The sequence below is a fragment of the Tyto alba genome, unplaced genomic scaffold, assembly GCF_018691265.1.
Source record: "Tyto alba isolate M040663 unplaced genomic scaffold, T.alba_DEE_v4.0 Super-Scaffold_18, whole genome shotgun sequence".
Taxonomy (NCBI): Eukaryota; Metazoa; Chordata; class Aves; order Strigiformes; family Tytonidae; genus Tyto; species Tyto alba.
In genome coordinates this window covers 13537294-13560671 of record NW_024881280.1, presented here as the reverse complement: position 1 = coordinate 13560671, position 23378 = coordinate 13537294, and the positions used below count along the sequence as shown (strand labels likewise).

Here is a 23378-nt window from a genome sequence, read left to right as displayed (position 1 = left end):
TGTGCAACTAGGCAACACTATGGTACCAGACAAACTGCAAAGACAACTTTCTCAACATTTCCTCCCATTCCCAATAGTAATTAATGTGACACAATGCAGGAGGTGACTGTAATTGCTACAGGTATTATGCTATATGTGATTTGAATTTAGAAGGCATGAGTCACAGCAGGCTGCACTTCTAATAAAGCAGTGAGAGAACCTGATCCTGAAGAGTTTTATTTGTGCCAGCAGTCCTTATTCACGTAAGCAAGTCAACAGGGCTAATGATGTATCTAAAAATTACAGGAATAAGAAAGGCTTTGCAGGATTCAGTATTGCTGTTACCACTTCTGGGATAAAGAAAAGGCTAGAGACAATCTGAAATTGCAAGAAATGTGCCCATATTTTCTATGCATTTTTCATCCCATGTCTGTACACTATGCAGCTAGCAGTTCCTTTATGTAGCAGACTGCATGGGAGTTTCAACTGGGGCGTGTCGAGGATTCTTAGTCATAAACTTCATAGATCATTTTATTTGCTCAAAATAATCTCTTGGCAAGACATCTTACTTCCCTGCCCCCAAGTCATTGTTTGTAATAAAAGCCTGCAAATAACTATACCAGGCAATTTTGTTATTCAGTCTCCTTCCTCAACATGAAACAGAGTATCTTCCAGTCTGTGTTCTTCCTAAAGTGTCTACTGTTCCTCTGTGTGTGCACATTGTGCAACAGCTGCTGCATCAAGCTACTGCAGATACATGTGCAGAATAAGGGAATGACTAAATGCAAGTACTTTTTATTTTACAGCTCAACAGTGAAGTTTAGCATTTGCCTTATCTTCTTGTTAATCTAGACCAAGGTCATAACACAGATAAGCTGTAATATAGGATGCTCTATCAGTTTTCATCAAAGGAGAAAAAAGCAGAAAGCTGCATATGTTGTGATAACGTAGAGAGGACTTTGGAAATATACAAAACAGGCTTCTTATTTTATATTTCAGCCCATTCCAGACACTACATTTTAAGCAACTGGCCTTTAAGAAGCTCCCAGGTGCATCACTTCCTAGCACAAAGTTAATCTTTTCAGGAGCACATTACTGTTTATTCATCACTTCTCTTAGTTATTTTAAACACATATCTTTCAAGTTGTGTAATGACAGCGCAGTCCTTTTTTAATATACATGTTATTCACTTTCTCTACCACATGACTGCCAGCAACACCCTGCTACGTATTGCACAGATCTTTCAATGCCTTTTTCCCTGATGCTTAGAAGATAATATACAATATTAAGTAATGGCATTATTAAGAGAGCTCAATTGGACACATAAATAATTGATTGCTTCTGCTTAATTAAAAGAAAAAAAGAACAGAGTAAAGGTTTGTATATGATACGGCAGTTTGCTCAAATGTGGTTTCATATTGTGGTAAAATGTGTATGTTCTGTCTTGTGTATAACCGAGTCTTGCCTGACTGTGTAATATGAAGTTAATGCTGGAGACGAGACATACTCTGTTTGATAGGTGAACATAAACTTAAGACTCTTTTTTACTTCATCTGTGATTATCTTGAGCAAAATATAAGCTCTGCAGCTGCTTGTTTACAGTATACCAAAACACACTGGGACACAGACTGCTAACGGATGCAAATAAGCAGCTTCCATTTACTTCACAGGATCAAAGGTCCCAGTATATAAATGTACAAACATATGTACTTATGCTCACCTCTGCTGAGTAAAACATTTGAAAATGCATGTCCACAAGTATGCTCTGAATTTTAATGAAAACCAAGGAAACTCTACCATGTGCTTGAATTTGAATACATGCTCTAATGATTCACTGACTAGAAATACCTTACTGCGACAGAAACTAGGTGCCTATATCTAAGATTACCTTTGATCCACTGCTGACAAAGGAAGTACATGAAAAAGCCTTTTGATAGGGAATACTAGGTTTTTTTCCTCTTTATTCCTTCATGGACAAAGGAAATCCACTTGAACTTTGAAGTACAGTAAATGTGTTTAGTTTCAGGAAGGGGGGGTGGAGGCATTTATTACTTCATACTGCAAATTCTAACTATTTCTTTAAAAGAAATGCCTTTTCCCTTCTAGGGAAAAAAGGCTCAAAAATTATTGAATGGCTTCACTTTTTCTCTGGTATTACCGTAGTACAAAACTGTATGTGACTCCTGTAAGAAAGCCCTATCACTACAGTCAATTCCTTTAAAGCATATTCTTCTCATCAAACTGGAGTACCTTTTGCCAGCCCCAAAATATGACTAATACTAAACAAATGTGCTGCATACCCATTATAATTCAGAAGAAATGGAGCTACAATTATCTCTGCTTATTAAGGGGTTAAAGCTCAGCTCAATAAGCTAGCTATCCATTAATCAGACACTGCAATTTCCCACACATTTTTTGATATGGGAACAGGTCTGCATTTAATGCAAGAATTTCAAAGACAAAAATTGTCCAATCTGATGTGTGTATGCAGGCAGCTTAAGCTGTGGTTTGCACAGGGACTATGCCTGCAAAGAGAGAACACTGATAAGCAGGGTATCCTTGTCAAGCACATACACACCAACGTATTTTTTAACTGTAATTTTTGTAGAGTGACTCTTTCACAGACATGACATAGATTTGCCAAACAACAATTCCACCCCAGAGGGGAAGGGTTATGCCCTGCATTCCAATCTGCCCTCCTCCATCAGGCATCTGTCTCCTCAGGGAGCTACACCATTAGCTTCCTTACTGAGAGCACAATAAGCGCCAACAGAGACTACGCCACAGAAAGTCTCATCTGACTTCAGCCACTAAAACTAAACTAGTTAGCTGTTTCTTTAGGAAATACAGAGCACCTATAGGACAGGATTCATACCATTCTAAAATAAGTGAGAACTTCTGAAGACTCTATTTAACAGAGGAAGGTCCTCAGCAGCAAACCTGGACTAGAAGTCTGCCTTTCAGATGGCAGGCAAAACAAATTCCATCAAAACAAGCCAGAAGAGTTTTGTGCATCTTAAAAACTTTTTATATCTTTGCTAAATTGCAAAATTATAATAATAAACAACCCAGCTCTCTGTATCTTCAGTGCTGTGCCATGAAGTTGATATTTTATATATTTACATATTTATATACTTTATACCTATAATAAATAGGTATGTTTTATATTTTTAAAGCTTTCCTTCTATGTGACTAAAACATATCAGATAAACTGGTGTGAATAGCTTTAAATACCATGCATTTCAGTAGCATCATTCCAATGTACAGTGTCTGTCTTACTACCCCTAAGATACAGTTTCAGCATAGGCTATTAATATTCCTTTTTCTATTTATGCAAATTTAAAGGGAAAAAAAAATCTCTTTCTGTGTGCTAAGGGATATTATAAAGAGATTCTAGACAGATGGTCTTATCTAGAGAAAAGTTTACTTCTATTACAGCAACTTCATATTTCTTTGTGGTTTGCCCTAGAATCAAACCATACTTGAAACCACACTGATTGATTCGGGTTTTTTAAATTTGCATATTGTTATCATAGCTAATCTGCTATTCTTTCTTGTACTTTACCGCTGTTTATGGACATGAAACACTCTGCGATATGTTATGATATGATATGATATCATATCATATGATAGCGCACTCACTTTGCTCTTCAGCTTTCTTCTGAGAAGGAGGATACTGACTGCAAGAAGGGAACAAAATAATTGCAACTAGCATAAAATGTGAGCTATTACAGAGCTCAGATAAGTTGAAGATACAGATCTACATTCCTCAGTTTTTGTTTCCAACATTGACACTTCAAAAACCACGCTCCTATCAATACTTCAGTCCCACCCCTCCCACTGAAAATTAATCTGTTTGTTCAAGTCAATAAAGGGTTTATAAAAAGCTCTGACATTTTCTACTGAAGGCTTTATGTAGTAAGCAAAGTTATTCTGTGTACAATAACTGCTAAAGTCCAAATTAATTCTGTGTATATCACCAATTAAATGAATGGTACTGCAATGGAAATGAATTATTAAAATTCTGAGGCTACCATGAACATATTAACTCAGTCTAAGCCAATGACTACAATGGAGTGAGACCACATGTACACTCACAGAAGTGAAACCATTACCAGTGTTCTCCCAAATACTTACTGTATATCCATTACTTTTTCCCAACGACCTTTTTTTTATAGTCTCGGATGAAGCAATACTACGAAGCTTTGGACTTGTAAATATATTCTGCAATGAATATTCAGTGAAAATATAAAAGGACCCTGAATTCAAGAGAAAATAAGGAAAAGGATGTGACGCCAGGATTCATAGCAAGAGAGTGAACAATGGATTAATCACATAAAACATCCATGCACTCCCAAGATGTGGCTACCAATTTTGACAGAGCTCACATTCTCGAACACATCGAAATGACAACAGGTAAATTCCATCAAAAGTGTTTCAAAAAGTCAGTCATCTCTCATCTATTAGAGCAGAGCTAAGTGTCAAATTTTGGAATCAGCTATAAGGGTGTAAATTGGTAGAAAGCTCCACAGAAGTCAACAAAGCTAGGTTTACACACTGTAGTAAGAATCTGAACCTACAGGTGTATGATGTGCTGAGATTATGGGTCAGATTTTGACCTCAGTCATTGTTGTGTATATCTGGTGTAATCAGATAGTTAAGAGTTGAATTCATATTTTAAAGGCATTCTTTAAAATGTAAAGATGGGTCCAAATTACAAAATTTCACAATATCCATCAAGCAGGAGTATTCTGACAAAAGATTATAGATTCATCCACACACCTTTGGATGAAACAAGAGATAGATTTTGGACATTATTTTTCATTTTGAAGTGGACGGTTCCTGTTTTCTGGTCCCAATCTCCTCACTTAATATAAAAACAATTTTGAGGTTCTCTCACTGCCTTTCAAATCTGATCTCGGCTTGACTTACCGGGACATGAAGAAAAGCTTGATCGTAACACCCCAGGCTCTAAGACACAAGCTCACAGGAGCAGCAGCGCGTTTGGCTTCCATAAGACAATCTGTTGGAAAAACCCACTGGTATATAAAGGGCTTAGTGGGCTGACTACTAAGAATTACAACTACTTGTCAATTAAACCTGTCCAGGTAGGAGCAGTCAGTGTCTCTTTCTTGCTCTCTCACTTGCTGATTTATTTTTGTTTCCTGGCAGGGCTCTCTTCATCATCATCATCATCATCATCATCATCATCATCATCATCATCATCATCATCATCATCATCATCATCATCTCTGTTCTCTCAGGTTTTTATCTTGAGACACTTGAGGTTTTTCTTCTATGAATCATTATACAATAAAGGGGCCTACTTCAGATAGTATACTCTATCTCTTGAGTTAAAAGGGCAGGCGATCATTCTGGCTTCACCCTAACATACACGGTTCTGCAGCTATCTCATTCTTTGGTTCGAGAATTTCCCAAGGCATTTCCTGGGAAAATCTGTAGAGCAGTAATGCCTCCTCATGCATTAGCCAGTCCGATTGACTGATGTGTTTCACACAGTTCAGTTTAGAGTCCAGCTCAGTCACTGCTCAGGGTTGCCAAGCTCACTCCAATTTTCCCTCAGCACACACGCAATCCCCCGATGAGATCCTTCTCGTTCACCGACACTCCACTTTCCACAGAAGCACATGCCAAGCATACAAAGGCTGGGGAATGCAGAGGAATTAACCATTTTTGGAATTCGCTTACTTCAAAGCTGTTTCACACACTCAAGTCACTTTTGGTCATACATAGTATGCCATGATGTAGAGAATCTGCCTTTTGAACCTTTAAAAGCTTTCCTTTCACCTGAAATATGGATTACATGGGGAATTCTTGGCTGAGGTAGTGTTAAGTCATTTTGTTCGTTAAGCAAAGCCACTACAGGAGATTCCCAGCTGCAGCGCAGCATTGCTCATGTCATTCCCTAAGCAAAGTCATTAACCGGGGGTCATCCCCACGCACTCTTCTCCAGTGGCAAGGGGAAGCGGAGTGGGAAGGCGCCAGTCTCCCCCTCTCCCCAGCGCTGCCCTCCTTCCCCGCTGTCGCTCCTCTCCCCCACACGACCCGGCCCACGCCCTTTCCAAGGGTGGACAGAAAAAGCTAACGCGAATTCACGTTATTCCCCTCTTTATGGACCCGATGTCCCACGCCCTGTGCATTGCGGCCGGTGGGCAGCGGGAGAAGCTTTTCATCGAGTGAATTAAGTTGATGAAGAGTGCTCTCGTGAAGTGACTCAAGGCAGCCGCAGGTAGCGGCGCTGAGGGAACACCGCTCCTCCGCCTGTCAGTCGGGCCGCCGGCGGGCACCTGCGGCCGCGCGGGGTACGGCGGGCGGGGACACACCCCCCACACCCCCACAGACAGACAGGCAGGGACGAGGCCCCGCCGCGGCCGCTGCCGGGGGAGGCGAAAGGCCCGGCCGCGCCGGTGCCGTCCGAGCTCGCGGGGCGCCCCCCAGCGGCGCGGCGCGGCGCCGCCTGTCAGGAGCGCGGCCGCCCGCTCCACCCCCGGCCGCCCGGGCGCGGCGGCGGCGGCGGCGGCGGCGGCGGCGGCGGCGGCGGCGGGCCCGTCCCCGCCCCCGGCCCCTGTGGAAAGTTGTCTCTGGCCGCGGAGCCGCCCGCCGCCCGCCTCCCGCTTCCTGGCCCGCCGCCGCTGATTGGCCCGCCGCGCGCCGAGGAATGCGAGCCGCCCTTTAAAGGCGCGCGCGGCGCCCGGCGCCCGCAGAGCCTCGGCAGCGCCGCTCCCGCAGCCCCCTCGGCCCCCGCCAGGCCCGCCCCGCCCCGGGAGGTTACCCGCCGGTACGCGGAGGTGCGGGAGGCCGGCGCTGCCCGCCCGGATCGCTCTCCCCGGAGGTAAGTGCTGAAGCGGCTCCCGCCGTGCTCGCTCTCCCCGCTGAGGGCGGCGGGGGCACCTGCCCCGTCCCCGCTGCCCTCCGCCCCCCGGGAGCCGCTGGCGCCGGAGCGGCGGGTCCCGGGTGCGAGGGCAGCGCGGTGACCTTCTTCCTTGTGCCCGTGCCCAGGCTGGTGCAGAGACAGACCTTTGCCATGGGGCCAGCGGCTGTTCTCTTCCTCCTCCTCCTCACGCTCGGTGTCTCGGAGGCCAAGCGCACTGCAGGTAAGACCAGCTCGGTGCTGGTGGTCGGAGCGGTCAGGGAGGGGGGGAACAAAAGAGAAAACAATTCTTGGTGTTTCTGTGGACAGTTGAAATGGTGCTCAGTGGTGAAGAGCTCCAAAGCTTTCCATGAACAAAAACTTTTTAACTTGAGCATCGGCTAGTTGGGAACAGGAAACTTTCTCTGGTGTGGAATTTGTGTAACCTTCAGAAATAGAAACACAGAGTCTCCGGGACTTGAACGTGTAGCTTGTCCAGCTCTGCGCTGGGCAGAGGAAAGGGGGAGCCTCATGCGGGAACTGGCTGAAGAAGGAATAGGGCAGTAGGCAGCCGTCATGATGCTACAGAGGAGCTGCTACTGGGCTTGCTGTCACCCAGCTGGACTAAGCAAGCTCGCTTGGCAGAATCCTAGCATAGGAATCTTGCAGTCTGGGCTTCTGCTGTCTATTTCTCCTTTGCTAGAGTCTAGTGAGGTGCCAGAATGGCTGCCACCTTTGTGTGTCAGTCAGCAGGTACCTGGCACTCCTGTGCCGACTGGCTCCTGTACAAGAAGGCACATGTACTGCCGCGCAGCAGCTCCCGGCGGGGCTGCCATGCGGTCAGAGCTGCTGCCCGTGCTCTAACGCCAGATGCTGTACCTTGCACGATAGGCACCTACTCAGCCTCTCCTCCCTTGCTCATGATGCTTGTTCTGATCTCTCTGCAGAGTCCAGGAGTGATGATAACAGTGTCTTTGATCTCTTTGAACTCATCGGCTTCATTCGGAAGGGAGCTGGGCGTCGGGCACCCGGGGTGCACCTGGTGAAGGGACCAGAATCCTCCAGCCCTGCTTACCGCATTGAAGATGCCAGTCGCATCCCCGCTGTCCCTGACTCCAAGTTCCAAGACTTGTTAGATGCCATCCATGCTGAGAAAGGCTTCATCCTCCTGGCCACCCTCCGGCAAGCCAAGAAGAGTAGAGGCACGCTGCTGTCTGTGGAACAGAAAGATGGCTCTGGTCATGTCTTCAGTCTAGTATCGAATGGCAAGGCAGGCACCCTGGACCTGAGCCTTTCTGGTGATGGCAAGCAGCAATTAGTGTCAGTAGAGGACGCCTTGCTAGCTACAGGACACTGGAAGAATATCACCCTGTTTGTGCAGGAGGACCGGGCTCAGCTCTATGTGGGATGTGAGAAAATGGAGAATGCTGAACTGGACATCCCCATCCAAAACATCTTCACTAGGGACCTGGCCAGCAGTGCCAGGCTCCGTATTGCCAAAGGGGGAGTCAATGACAACTTCCAGGTAAGACTTTCACTTAGTTTTTGCCTAGCATTTTCAGTCATTTGCCTTGAAGATGCATTAGCTACTCAACCAGCCTAAATAGCTACAAAGGCATGGGTAAGATGGAGAAAAGGTTCCACCACTGACTAGCTTGTGTATATCTGATATGGACCACCTCTAAATCTATTAAAAGCTAATAATTGAATTTGAAGAGTGAAGCATTAGGTTTGCAGGGATAGAACTTTTGGTGGCAATAAGAAGGCAGAAGCTTCCAAATGGGTCATTGTAGCTTCACTGCTCAGCTTCTTGTACAAGATTCAGAAATTTGTGGGTTTATTCCTTCCTGCCTAGAGAGTTGCCAGGTCCTCATGGTCAAGGATGAGAACATTAGGAAGCAGGGCTTGTTATCATTAAGAAGAATAAAGCAACCTAGCCATCTGTCTGTCCTGACATTACTCTTAATGATCTTGTGACCTTAAGTGCCTACAAGCTCTTTCCGTGTCAGTTGTACTTCTTTCCCCTGCACTAGCAAGTAGCTGTAATTCTTCCTCTGTCCACAGGGACTGCTGCAGAATGTGCGGTTTGTGTTTGGAACAACTCTGGAAACTATTCTGAGGAACAAAGGCTGCTCCAGCTGTAAGTCTGCAATCTTCTGAATCCAATGACCTATTAAAAATAAGATTCTTCATTATGTTAGAAAGACAAGTTGAAACAGAACTCGGAAGTATACTGACATGAAAATTCACATTGCATAAGAAATAAGATTATATTTCTGCGGGCACGCTTATGAATCTGGTGGCAGCTGTTTAGCAGGTGTTACCCTGGAATGATAAATGCATGTGGTAAAAAATGCATTTATTTTATGTGTGTTTTTTGTCTTTTAGCCACTAGTGCCATCATTACTTTGGACAACCCCATCAATGGTTCCAGCCCAGCTATCCGTACTAATTACATTGGCCATAAAACAAAGGACATCCAAGCAGTCTGTGGTTTTTCATGTGATGAATTAACAAACATGTTTGTGGAACTGCAAGGGCTCCGGTCCATGGTTACAACACTTCAAGATAGAGTTCGCAAAGTGGTGAGTGTTAGTTAAATTCATGGTACCTTTCATTAACTGTCACTTAGTGAATGAATTATAACCTTCCCTTTGAGAGCCTGGATAAACAGTAATAACCTTACTCTGACTTTAGGGGAAATGGGTGTTTTCTGTATTAGCTTCTAAATATCTTCTCTCTGCTTCTCTCCCCTGTTCCCCCAAGACCGAAGAAAATGAACTTATTGCCAAAGTGGTCCAGATCACTCCTGGAGTCTGCATTCATAATGGAATCTTGCACAAAAATAAAGAAGAGTGGACTATTGACAGCTGCACTGAATGTACCTGCCAGGTAAGATTCCTCACATTCATAAATCCTCTGTATATGAATTCATGAGTTGAAATTAACAGATATTTCTGAATTACATTCTTTGTTAGAGTGAGTCCTACACACAACTGGGCATACTACAGTAGACAGAGAATTATTCAGTTTATTTCATCCTATTAGTTCTCTGGTATAAAGGCAGCTTTCATATGGTGTTACAACAGCAGTAGTTTAGAAAATTATATAAAACATCACTCTGCTACAGCTGCTAACACACTTTTAGTTCCTTAACTTGGAGAACGCTTATATTCTTTACGTAAGTCCTTGAGTAAACTAAAAGTCTGCATCAAGTAGAATAAACTTATACTACTGTATCAGCTTTGCCCCCAGAATACTTTAGATCCACCTTCTGTCCTCACTGAACCTCCTGCTGGCTTAGTAGGAAAAGACATTCTAGTACTCAGTAAAGGCTCTTAAACTTATGGGGTGTTTTCCTGTAACAAATGCTTCTAGCTGTGTTGTGTTAGCTGTTACAGATTATAGGAAACAGCGATCCCTTCCAGACTTCAGCGTAGCTGTTTAAATCCCAGGATCATCTTGCAAGACATTTGTGCTTTGTGTTTCGCTTCTGCAGAATGTTGTAAAAGTACACCAAAACATACAGAGTTTTTGAACTCTTTGCTGGCTCCCTTTAACTTCTTGGAGTACCAGCCTACCAAAGAGTGTGGTAACTAGTCTGCCACTGTTTAAAAACTAAGGTCTGAATATTTGTACATGTGCAATCCAAGGCATTTCACCAAGTTCTGCATCTGCTTCTATAGGTCTCTACCTCTTTTGTCTTGTAGTCAGCAAATGACACTGACTTCTGTATTTGCTTCTGCATTTGCCTCTTTCCTACCAACCCTCTTACTCAAATGTTAGCTGTAATTGCTTTAATGTAGTCATTTGCTTGGGGAGATTAAAATAGTAATCATGAGAGCATTCTTCTGACCAAGCTGCTACCTTCAAGAAGCAAAACTACAGGCTGCCCTTTCCCAATCTCACTGAGATTGGAGGTGGGTGTTCTTACCCTGCCTGCTTGGCTTAAAGTTCAAAGACCTCTAACTATAAGTTATAGATTTTATGGCTCTCGAGCAGAGTCCACTGAACTCATTTTATCTTTACCATATAATCAGCTTAAATCCATATTAACTGAAAAGACAGCTGGCTTCTCATTCTTGTTTCAGTCTCTTGAAGTCTGACCTTATACTTTGGGTATCGTGTGATAGCTTTACCCTAGCCAGCATCTGGTAGCTACTCTTGATCAACTTCTGCAAAACCAAAATACGTATGCTCTTGACTGAAAAATAATGGGTGAGAATGGAAATGAGATGAAGTTTGAATAACAACCCAAGGGTATTCCCAGGTATTTTATTAGCCTAAATACAAGGGTCTCTGCTTTAGACATGCTATTGAGTCTTTAAGTGCTGCAGAAACTTCTCTATCGCTTAGCCAGACTCCAGACATTGTTTATAATCCATTTTCTTACGGCAATTCTCACAATTCTTTATAGAACTCTGCCACTATATGCCGGAAAGTGTCCTGTCCACTCATGCCTTGTTCCAATGCCACTGTGCCTGATGGGGAGTGCTGCCCCCGATGCTGGCGTAAGTACTTAATACATTCACACTTCTATAGCAGTTGGCTTCATTTAGTCAGACACACACTGCTCTAAGGTATAGCACAACTGGGTATAACCTTGCACCACTGGAGTAAGGTTAGCCTAATGCCTATTTGAGGTTAATCACTTACATGATACGTGTGAGCACTGAAACATTTGAGTTCATGGCCTTTATCTTGTACAAGAAAGGAGGAAGATGCACGTGGCTTTTGAGGATGGTTGTGTCCTTTTTGTGGAGAGGGGCTGGGAGGAAAGACTATGGAAAAAGATGTACCTGGAGTCTTATTCAGAGCTGTATCCCTCTGCAGCTAGCGACTATGCGGATGATGGATGGTCTCCTTGGTCTGAATGGACTTCGTGTTCTGTGACCTGTGGGAATGGGATTCAGCAGAGAGGGCGATCCTGCGACAGTCTCAATAACCGCTGCGAAGGGTCTTCTGTACAGACTCGGACTTGCCACCTGCAGGAGTGTGATAAGAGATGTAAGTACTTGTAATAAACCCCAGGCTGCTTGCATTGGCATAATGTTAACAGCAAAGGTTACCATGTGTAACTCTGAGGATTTAAATTAATCAGGTAAAGGGGAGCAGATAATTAATGCAGTAAATAGGCATGTTTGGGCACTCTTCCCAGCACCAAATTTGAGGCCAGTTGAGGCACACAGTTTTGGTACTAGAGAAACAACTTGATCGGTGATGGTGCTGAGGCTATCCAATGTATATGGAGTCTTTGGTACAGTTCTGGTACTGGCTATGTCCTAGGTCCTGTGCAGCTGAAGTCTGTTCTTCAGAAACTCTATTAATGGCAGACATGTCTCTTGTAGTTAAACAGGATGGTGGTTGGAGTCACTGGTCACCATGGTCATCATGTTCTGTCACTTGTGGCACGGGCATCATTACTAGAATTCGTCTCTGCAACTCTCCAGTACCACAGCTGAATGGCAAACCTTGTGAGGGTGAGGCAAGAGAAAACAAACCCTGCCAGAAGGATCCTTGCCCAAGTAAGTGTGTCCAGGTGGTAACTACTATTTCGTATCTTAAATGGTGAACTTCAGTAGTTGCTGTATAATCTAGTACCAGTAATCTCTTTTTAAATGTATGAGGTGGGCTAGGTAAAACCTTACAGTCTAGTTTTAGATGAAACTAAACTGTTCAGATGAAACTGAAGTTTTCTATGGCTCTTCCATGGAGTCCATTAATTGTCATTTCTGCTTTAAAAATGTCTGAAGTGCTCTCACTACAAAAGGAATAGTCCTTTATCAGGTAGGAGCTAGTTGAACCACTAATTTTAAAGCTATACATGTTTTCTGTCTCCCTCTAGTTAATGGCAACTGGGGACCGTGGTCTCCATGGGATGCTTGTACAGTGACATGTGGAGGAGGACTTCAAAGACGTAGCCGTCTCTGCAATAATCCTGAGCCTCAGTATGGTGGGAAGACTTGTGTAGGTGAACCTAGAGGGACTCAGGTCTGCAACAAACAGGACTGTCCAATTGGTGAGTACCTGTTTTCCCATAAACATCTGAAAGTTGTGGACAACCTTGAAAATACTGATTTAAAAGTTTGACAGAAGTCTGTAAAACGAAGTGCTAGAATTTTAAAGCAGCATACTGGCCAAATACAGTACTATAGCAGCATGGTAAGCATCCCTCATCTTAACACTTTCCCATTTGTTTCTCAGATGGGTGTCTGTCTAATCCCTGCTTTGCGGGGACTACATGTACCAGCTCCCCTGATGGTTCCTGGAAGTGTGGTGCTTGTCCTGCTGGCTACCATGGTGATGGTGTCCACTGCCAAGATATTGATGAGGTAAGAAGACTAAAGGTTGCTCCTTGAAAGGGAGTGAAAGAAAATGGAAGGGAGACTAAAATCCTGATGTTCTATAATGCTAACAACTGTTGTTCTCTCTCTCAAACTTTTATTTCAGTGCAGAGAGGTTCCTGATGCCTGCTTTGTCTTCAACGGAGTGCACAGGTGTGAGAATACTGAACCTGGGTACAACTGTCTGCCTTGCCCACCACGTTTCACTGGGATACAGCCATTTGGTCGCAGTGTTGAGGATGCCATGGCTAACAAACAGGTATTGTCAACTTGAGAACTGTTCTACGTTATGAAATCTCACAAAGTTTCTAAACAAAAGGCACCTATGCATTCCAGGGAAGTAGGACTTGGTACATTTAACAAAACAGCATCCTTTGTGATTCAGATCAGGAGGAACATTAAGCAGTTTCTACTGGAGTTCAAAATGAGTTTTAAAAATCATTGTCCTCAGTCATGGAGGGTTCAGATGGTATACATAATTTTAGGGGAGTAACTTAATCAGTATTCACTTATGATCCAACAATACATGCCTTAGATGTTTTAGGGGTTGGTTCCATTTGAAAGTAAGTAAGGTTTGAACAAAAAAAATTAGTGCCAAGACTGCTACTGGAGTTGAGGAGTGGAAGAAAATAATGTACAAGGCTTTTCTTTCCTTTTTTTCCTGATTGAAGGATCTCTGCTCAAAACAAGCCTGTATTCTCCATATTTTATTTGAATCTCTGGGGAGAAATGAGGGATAAAAAGATGTTTCATGTGGATTTAACTTCTGTGTCATCTTCTAGGTCTGCAAACCTCGTAATCCATGCACAGATGGAACACATGACTGCAACAAGAATGCCAAATGTAATTATCTTGGCCACTTTAGTGACCCCATGTATCGTTGTGAATGTAAACCAGGCTATGCTGGCAATGGCATAATCTGTGGAGAAGATACTGACTTGGATGGATGGCCAAATGAGAATCTTGTTTGTGTTGCCAATGCCACTTACCACTGTAAAAAAGTAAGTTTATCCTGTTTTCCTATCTACCACTATAACAGTCTGACTCAAATATATAAAACGTTAGGTTTGAGGTTAAAGCTATTAAACTATCCTCCTACAAATAAAACCGATAAAATACCCCTCTGTGCAGCAATACCTTGACAATGGTATTCCTGAGAGGCTCTTCCTGCTGCTTTAGATATTCCTGCAATATGAGGAAAAAAATGAAGCCTGACACAATTATAAATTTGTCGTAAATCTTACAAGAAGACTCCAGTTTAGCCTATACCTATACCAGCTTTGCTCTGATGGATACATATCTCCAGGGGAAGAAGGAGACTAAGATTCTCAAAAGCAGCCAAACATTTGTTTTGAAAATTACTTTGAATTATGGATTTTTAAGACTTATACTCCTAGAAATGGCTACCTAAAACTGAGACAATTACAGTAAGATAACACCTACCTGATAGAGGTATTATGATTAGGTCTTACCTGCTAAAATCCCTATTGTAATCATGCCAGGAATAAACATATTGGTGTACTTTCTCCTTTCTAGGATAACTGCCCTAATCTGCCCAACTCTGGACAGGAAGACTATGATAAGGATGGGATTGGTGATGCCTGTGACAGCGATGATGATGATGATGGTATTCCTGATGACCGGGTAAGACGACACAAAAGAACAACTTCTGAAAATGTAGCTCTTCCATTCGCCGCCTTAAGGCTGAGGTCTAGCTTCTGATCTTAATCTCTAGAGGACCATAGGAAACTGCTGGCACTTACAGCTATCCTAGAAACCTTCAGGTGTGCATTAACTATGCAAACAAACTTCCTGCAGCTGGCTGAGCTTTCAAAGTGAATCTTCACTTTTATTCAGCCATTCATACGCTCATGCAGTCAACAGGGTGTTTTGAGTAGGGAAACAGTTAAAACTGGAATGCTTCTGCCTTTCATTTCATTTATCCTTTCATATAGTGGTACAAGCATAAGCAGAATCTGGGTAAAGCTTTAATTTGACTCTTCTTAAAACTTCTTGCTCTTGCAGGACAACTGTCCATTCATCTACAACCCACAGCAGTATGACTATGACAGGGATGATGTTGGTGACCGCTGTGATAACTGCCCCTACAATCACAATCCTGATCAAACTGACACTGACAACAATGGAGAAGGAGATGCATGTGCAGTGGATATTGATGGAGATGGTAGGTGGCCTCTAATCACTCCTTTAGATGGTTTTCTAATTGTAGATTGACCAAATGTAACGAATGTACCACTGATTTCCTACCACAATTTAATTCCTGCCCATGCAGTAGTTCTCCTCTGGTTTCAGGACATAAAGGCTACTGAGCTAACAGTTACAGCTAATGGCAATTCACTTGTAAACATACACATTTTGGCACGGTTAAATTCTAGCTCTACTCTTACAGGCAGTAGGAACAGAAGTATGTGGCAGAACTATTGATGAGTCAAGTTCCAAAGGTTTCAAATGATGTTCAAAATGCTTTCAAAAATGTATCAAGTAGTGTGTGATGGCTTTATACAGTCCTCTGCAACACTTAGATGTCTGACTTTTATTCATGAACTCTTCTTCATTTTGCAGGGGTCCTTAATGAAAGGGACAATTGCCAATATGTCTACAATGTGGACCAGAGGGATACAGACTTGGATGGTGTTGGAGATCAGTGTGATAACTGCCCACTAGAACACAATCCTGACCAGGTATTATAAAAAAAAAAAAAAACAAACAAAAAAAACAAAACACTATGTTGTGTTTTGTAGAAAATATTTTCTACAAGTTACAGCTTAAATTTGACTTGGCACAAATCATTCTTATTAATTTGCCAAATAGTGCTGTTATCAAACAACATGCCCTCACAGTTCAAACAGTTGCTAGGTATTTTCTGAAAAGTAACTGTAGTGAAGCTTTGAGACTACTGCACATACTTGTCTCTAAACATTTATTAGGGTTGTCAGTTGTGATCCTCATAGTGAGGATATGAAATTCCTGGGAGCCCTGTATGAAATCTAGGTAGGTAGGAACTACCCTCTTCATAGCCTGTAGAGCTGTGTTCATTTAGACACAAAGTCACTCTTTAATCTTTGTCCTTGTTTGAAACAACTGCATTGTAAAAGATAACTTTTCTCCCAGTAAGCTGAAGGCAGCGCAGGTTGCTTTTCTCTAAGGAGAAGGTATATTATGACACTCTTAAAATCTTCCTCCATAAAAATCTGGGGGGATCCAACCTGTCACACAACTTTAACAGTTCAAAAATGTGTGAAGCCATAATTAGATAAAGCCTGTGCCACCCTGTCAAGTACAAGGCTATAAGTTTAATAGCTTCCGGGACATAACTGGAATGTCTTGAAGGGTTAGAAAAGCTGTTGTGAATCGGGGGAATCTAGTGTAGTATGGTCATGTGGCCTAAAAGCAGTGTTATTTTAAGGATTTAAACAGCTAATATAAAAATCTTAGTGTCACTTGTTTTACTACTTCCCTAGTGCCTGAAGATCCTTTCAGGCAATGTTTCTTTTAATACTGAAATCTCAAGACTAATTGTCTTTCAAACAAGTTTCTTACCAAGTTCTAGAAGCAGGGATGCTAGATTTCAAACAGCAGAATTAGGAGCTATGTGTGGTATGCCTTCTGTCTACATCAACACCAGGGTCATCCAGCAGTGTTAGCAAGATTGAGACTAAACCTTGAGGCAGTCTCAGGGATGACTGGATTGTTTTTCTTATTTCAGAAGCTAAGCAAATGACTAGCTAAAATATGTGATCAGCAAGCACAGCAGTTCATGCAGTCTTTGACCACTAAGGGAACTGTCTTGACTGAGTCAAGGGGCATGAAGAGCATTATAGGCTTTTATGATAAACTTATGATATGCTGTAAAACCAAGACTTGGTAGACTGTTTTAATGTTAGTCTCTACTGGCTAGGTACAGAGTAGTCCTACCCTTATCTGGCCCTTGCAACCAGGGAGCTGCCAGAGAAGGTGGGATGTAAAGTACCCTGTGTCCAGTATGGTAGACTGGTGACTCACATGGCAGAAGGGAGAAGGGAAGCTGATGGGCACACTGCTTTCTGATGCGGATTCAAATTTAAAAACAGGGCAACATTACAGTAGCCCAAAAGCAGTTAGCACAGGCAGCTTTAAGTAAGCATGTATTAATCATAATACCTCACTACATCCATCTTTGCTTTTGCTAAAGCAATCAGAAATCCCAGTTAACGTTAGCTATTAAGACTACTATTTCAGCCTTTTAAGTGGCTTTTTAAAAATGTTCTTTACTTTTTCTTCTCTTAGGAAGACACCGATTCTGACCGCATAGGTGATGAGTGCGACAACAACCAGGACATAGATGAAGATGGCCATCAAAATAATCTTGATAACTGCCCCTATGTGCCCAATGCCAATCAAGCTGACCATGACAAGGATGGAAAAGGTGATGCCTGTGACCATGATGATGACAACGATGGCATCCCTGATGACAAAGATAACTGCAGATTGGTTGCTAATCCAGATCAAGCTGATTCTGATGGTAAGATGGCCAGTATCCTTGTAACATTTTAAGAATATCTTCTAATAGTTTGATGCTGTTTTTCACCCTGTTTAGGGTTGGACAAAATTCTGAAGTATCAAAAAGACAGAATGCCTGTACTGTTATAGTTCTCCTCAGGAATAAGGAGCAATATAAAAATGACCACATATACTACTTATTCCTAAATCACTATCAGGCTGAAGTGAAAGGGCACGTGTACAGCAGCTGTTGTGGCTTCTGTAGTGAGTCTACCGGCAGAACCTGGGCAGTCAGATCTGCAATTAAGATTTCAACTCCAAGTTGTAAAACTGGGAACCAAACAGTCGTTCTATAATGGTGAAATTACTTGTGTCCTGCAGGTGATGGACGTGGTGATGCTTGCAAAGATGACTTTGACCAAGACAGTGTGCCAGACATTGATGATATCTGCCCTGAAAACGTGGACATCAGTGAGACTGATTTCCGAAGATTTCAGATGATTCCCCTGGATCCCAAAGGAACATCCCAAAATGATCCAAACTGGGTTGTTCGTCACCAGGGTAAAGAACTGGTTCAGACAGTCAACTGTGACCCTGGCCTTGCAGTTGGTAAGGAGAAAATTTTAACTCTAACAAACATTACACTGTTGTTTGGTTTTGGGGTGGGGGTGTGTGAGGTAGGAGAACCTGAGGAACTATGAAGGTGTTGAAGAATTGCATAAGAGAAGCACCTAAAACTTTCTCCTTTAATGCCCTTATAGGTTTTGATGAATTCAATGCTGTGGACTTCAGTGGCACCTTCTTCATCAATACAGAAAGGGATGATGATTATGCTGGCTTTGTATTTGGCTACCAATCAAGCAGTCGTTTCTATGTTGTCATGTGGAAGCAGATCACCCAGTCTTACTGGGACTCCACACCAACCAAAGCTCAAGGCTACTCAGGTCTTTCCATCAAAGTTGTGAATTCCACCACTGGCCCAGGAGAACACCTTCGTAATGCTCTGTGGCACACAGGAAACACTCCTGGCCAGGTAAGAGTGGCACTTTGATAACCTACTCTTCTGCCTTGTTGGAAGAACAGCCTGCCTTACAAGTTAGACTCTTACAGGGGGTCTGTACATGCTGATCAGAATGGCACAGTTGTCTTGGCAAAGACCCATAACTTTGTAATCAACCCTAATCATGCAAAATATTGTACAAAATTAACAGGATTGTATGCTGCAGACAGGCTTTCTAGCAGCAGTGAATCAATTGTTTCTGGAATTGTGGAGCAGCTTCCTATTTACATATTTAAAGTAAATTTAAATGCAACTGACTTCAAAGGGCCTGATTACAGAGCCTAATGACTGACTTTAAGCCTTTACGAATCATAATGATGATCAAGGCACCTTCATGTCAAAATAATGCTATGTTATCTTGGGCCTTTGGTTAATAAAAAAAAAAAAATCATCTTTCATAGGTGAGAACTTTGTGGCATGACCCTCGTCACATAGGCTGGAAAGACTTCACTGCATATAGATGGCGTCTTAGCCATAGACCAAAGACTGGCTACATCAGGTAGGCTTCATCCTTTTATCTTAAGTAATTATCACAAGGAAAGTGTCTATTTGTAAAGATGAACCTAACAGAAGCTTGTCAAAAATGGCTGACCTATTTTATCTTTTTAGGGTTGTAATGTATGAAGGGAAGAAAATCATGGCAGACTCAGGACCCATCTATGATAAAACCTATGCTGGTGGTCGGCTAGGGTTATTTGTCTTCTCTCAAGAAATGGTGTTCTTCTCAGATCTTAAATATGAATGCAGAGGTAAGGAAGACATTGTATTTAAGAGATCCTATATGAATGAATTGGTTCAAGAAAGATGCTCTCAAGAAAAACAGAATGGATCAAGAAATAAGAGCTAAGAGGGGAAGTTCACCCGTGATCTTCCATGGCTTGATCTCAAGCAAGTTCTGCAGGCAGAAACAGGATACCTTGACAAACTCTTCAGTTGAAAGTTTAACTATATAAAATATATAAAATCTAGGTATATTTCTATCCAGTTATTTCAGAGTATAGGAAATCTGATAAGTTCTAGATATGAAAAGTATCTTGAATCTCCTTTAAAGTGCTGACTAGAATGAATAAACAGCTGACAAAGTCCAAGGTAAAAATGCAAAATACTGGCTTTAGCAAGCAAGAGTAGTGTCTGACATGGAAAAAAATGATTTGCTTAAAAGCAAGCAAAGTAGAAAGCTGTCTGTATTATCACACTTGCAGGTCAGTGGAGGTAATTTCATATGACTAGTTCCAGGTGCTCTAGTCTCCTTGGATTGTGACTTCGTTATGTAATGGTTATGTAGACCAGGTTCTGAAGTCTAATTCAAAGTACCTAAGCACTTTTTCTTTACCAGTATGTTTTTTACAAATGTCTCTAGGGAGTAATGTCTTAGACAGAATCATGCATAATACACATGAATATTTAAATATCTTTTTTTTCCACAGATCCATAATCACAAGGTTATTGGATACAGAGACTATTTTAAAATGCTGGTGTTGCACCTTTTGAAATGTTTAGCCTTACAAATCCTGGGACCATTATTATTCCTTCCTTTCTTCTTTCTGCATAAATGTGGACTCAAAACACATGATCTGCCTCAAGAGAATGCTTCTGAGAGAGTGAAAGTGAGAACATACTTGGTATCTGACCTCTGCTGAAGTGGAAGGAAACAAATGTGTCTTGCAAATGAGAATTGTCTTCACTCAACAAGCACACTTCTTTCAGTAGGAAAGACATTTGTTTGCTGTTTATCACAGTGCAGTGTCGCTGCCTCTCTAACTGGAGGTCCCATGGAGTAGCATTTTGTAAAAAGAACATCTTTGGATGTGCTGTGGACTACTTAAACTGAAGACCTTTCATTGTGTGGGGAAAAGGGTTTTGGGGCGGGAGGGTGGACTCTAAGTCTTTTTTTTTATGGGGGAGAATTTTTTAAATGAGGGCTGCACTACCTTGGTTTACATCCATTTAACTTGGACATGATTATTGTTTTGTCATATCTTTCAGATGAAAACACAGCCTTTTATTCTTTGTGGTGAGCTAGATCAGCAGCTCTTACACAGGACAAAACAGATATCTTAAAACTGATTTCCATGGTGGGAGGGGGAAGGAGGATAAAAACTGGCACACTGGATCATACCAGCTTTGGGAGAACTAGGATTTACAATTAGATTCTGATTTATCCTGATTAGATGCAGATCTTTCTTACCTTTTAAATGTTTTCTTTCAGATATGGTGCCAGAAAGCACCACCATCTCAGCTAGCACTGTGCTGTGCTTCATTTTTTATGGTTAAAAAGGCACAAAAATAATAGTAATGAAAACATTCCTTTTCTACATGCCATAAATGCTTTAAACCCCTCACTTCTTTGGAGGGGAGAGGGAGGGGCCTGTAGATAAATTACTGAAATTGTAAAATATTTATTTTTACCTATCCTTGATGTTATAATGACTGAGGGAATATTGATTAAAGCAACAACAAATGCGTCAAGACTATCCACGTAATCATTGTTACAAGTCTTCATGACTAAGATTGTAAATACAGATTATTTATTAACTCTGTTCTATATTGAAACTAGAGGAGTTTTAGTTGAGAGAAATCTTGTTTGGAGCAGATAGTGGTGATTGTATTTGTTACAGAGCGATGATTTTTTTTTTTTTTTTTTTTTTTTTTTTTTCCCATAAAGGCTTTGAGGCGCAGGGAAAAGCAGTGGGGTAGGGAATGGGATGTTTGTTTTTCTCAGTCTGAGCTCAATGTTGGCTTTTCCTTTCTTTGTGCAAGGCAGTTGGTAGCCTGGCAGGCACCTGTTCTGCAGTGCTAAACTACAAGTCCCTTCAAATGACAGAAGTTCCCATCTCTGCCACAGTGCTAGAGCTAAGGGAATGCTATTTACCATCTCAGCAGTTATTTAGTGCTGGGAAACGTCTGCCGTGCTTTAGCACGGGTCAGTGGGCCTGACAGAAAACCAGAATACCTGCCCCAAGGAGACTGCAGAGAGGGGCACAATGACAGCAGTCAGTAACCCTTCAAACCAGCTCTGTGCTGCTGCATGCTAATTGTAACTAGTGATGTGCAGCTACAAAAGAAGAAATTCCTCACGGACTAGATAATTTCAGGAGCTCCTTGCAAAAGAGGGAGAGGGCTTGATGTACATTAAAAGACTTTACCCCAACAGAAGGGGCAGCATCCTTATAATTCCTTGTCTTTTCAAAAAAGGAAATGAACACGGTGAAAGTTTTACATACAAATATTACCTCATTGTTGTGTGACTGAGAAAAACCTTTGGATTAAGCAGAGTTCAAGTGTCTAACAAACTTTAAAGCTACTGTAGTACTAAAAAGTTAATGCTGTACATAGTCAAAATTTCTTTGCAGAAAATGTATTCCCAGTAAGGAAATGGCATTGGAAAAAAAATGTCAAATACAATTTCTAATGTTGTGTTATATTTTTTTCCTGTCATCTTGTATACCATTGCTTGTATTTTTATAAATTATTTTTCTCATTGCCATTATAATAGTTAATCACATAATTGTGTAGATATGCTATTTAAATAATTTATCATGAAATGCTACCTGTAGAGTTAGTATTTCTATTTTTATAAAATGTTTGCACACTGAACTGAAGATTTTTTTGCTTCCCTTCTCCTGTTTGTTTTTGCTAGCATAATTTTCTAAGAACATGCTTTTTTGTAAACATTTTTAACCATTTTCCATTTTAAAGTTGTGTAAGTTGTACAATAAAGCCTCTTACATACAAAAAACAATAAACCCACAACAACACTTATTTATATCTTCGTGCTCTAGTTTTATTCATGTTTTGTAATAATTGTGTGGATCAGTGCTATGTTGTTCATGTCAAATTAGGCTTAAAAGCAAGACCTCCCTATACTTTTTACATTAAGACTATGCTGAGCTTTTACCCCCCGTTTAACAGCTTGTCCAGCTGCAGGCCCTAGCCTCTGAGCTAGCAAGGACAGCGGGCAAATTTGGTTCTGAAGGGTTCAGTGAAGACCTCAGTAAGTGTGGACACAGCCCCGCTGCACCTGCCCAGCAGAACATGCTGAGGGATTTCAGTCCTCCCCAGTCAGGCCTACCCCCGGTTTCTTTTACATGACGAGGCATCATGATGGCTAGCTGCAGGGGCAGATGAATGTCTTGTAATAGCTCTTCGAGACTGAGGTGGCTACTGCAATCAAAAAGCTGATGATGTGGCACTGTATCAACTCCTGGAACACACTGCTAAAATTAACAGCAGTTAAGACTAGTTGCTCAGTCTTTACTGACACCTGCAGTTTACCTCTGAGCCCTTAGCAAAGCCAGGTGCTATATTAGGAGTGCTAGATATCCACATGAAAAGTGTATTTAGGGGATCCTGCAGGTATGCAAAATTATTCTTTACATTTCCTTTTCCTGAGGTTGAAGAGTCCCGGTCTATGCTTTTTCCTATCTTTCCGTCACAACTTTTGAGGATAATCCTGTATATTTTATTTTAGCTCACTGAGACCAAGGAGAAACATGACAACTCCTGACCTGCTGCTGAATTTCTACCCTTACCAGTTACAGGAGTGTATGCTTCACTTCTCTGGGGTGAGATGGGGTAGCTTCTTGTGGGAATGCACTGTCAGTGTAACCCATCTGATCTTATC

The 23378-nt window shown here is 41.9% G+C and overlaps 1 protein-coding gene across 1 annotated transcript; it reads left to right on the top strand.

Annotated features, from left to right (window-relative positions):
- Positions 1–6713: 6713 nt before the first annotated feature.
- THBS1 (thrombospondin 1) lies at positions 6714–22516 on the top strand. Its single transcript, XM_042791184.1, has 22 exons — positions 6714–6832; positions 7000–7094; positions 7798–8375; positions 8915–8990; positions 9239–9435; positions 9617–9742; positions 11268–11361; positions 11684–11857; positions 12199–12375; positions 12696–12869; positions 13055–13182; positions 13301–13453; positions 13977–14195; positions 14731–14838; positions 15220–15379; positions 15778–15896; positions 17482–17716; positions 18076–18303; positions 18456–18727; positions 19156–19253; positions 19364–19503; positions 20182–22516. Exons 2-22 carry the CDS (start codon positions 7025–7027, stop codon positions 20187–20189), a joined length of 3534 nt encoding a protein of 1177 aa, XP_042647118.1. The 5' UTR covers positions 6714–6832; positions 7000–7024; the 3' UTR covers positions 20190–22516.
- Positions 22517–23378: the final 862 nt, after the last annotated feature.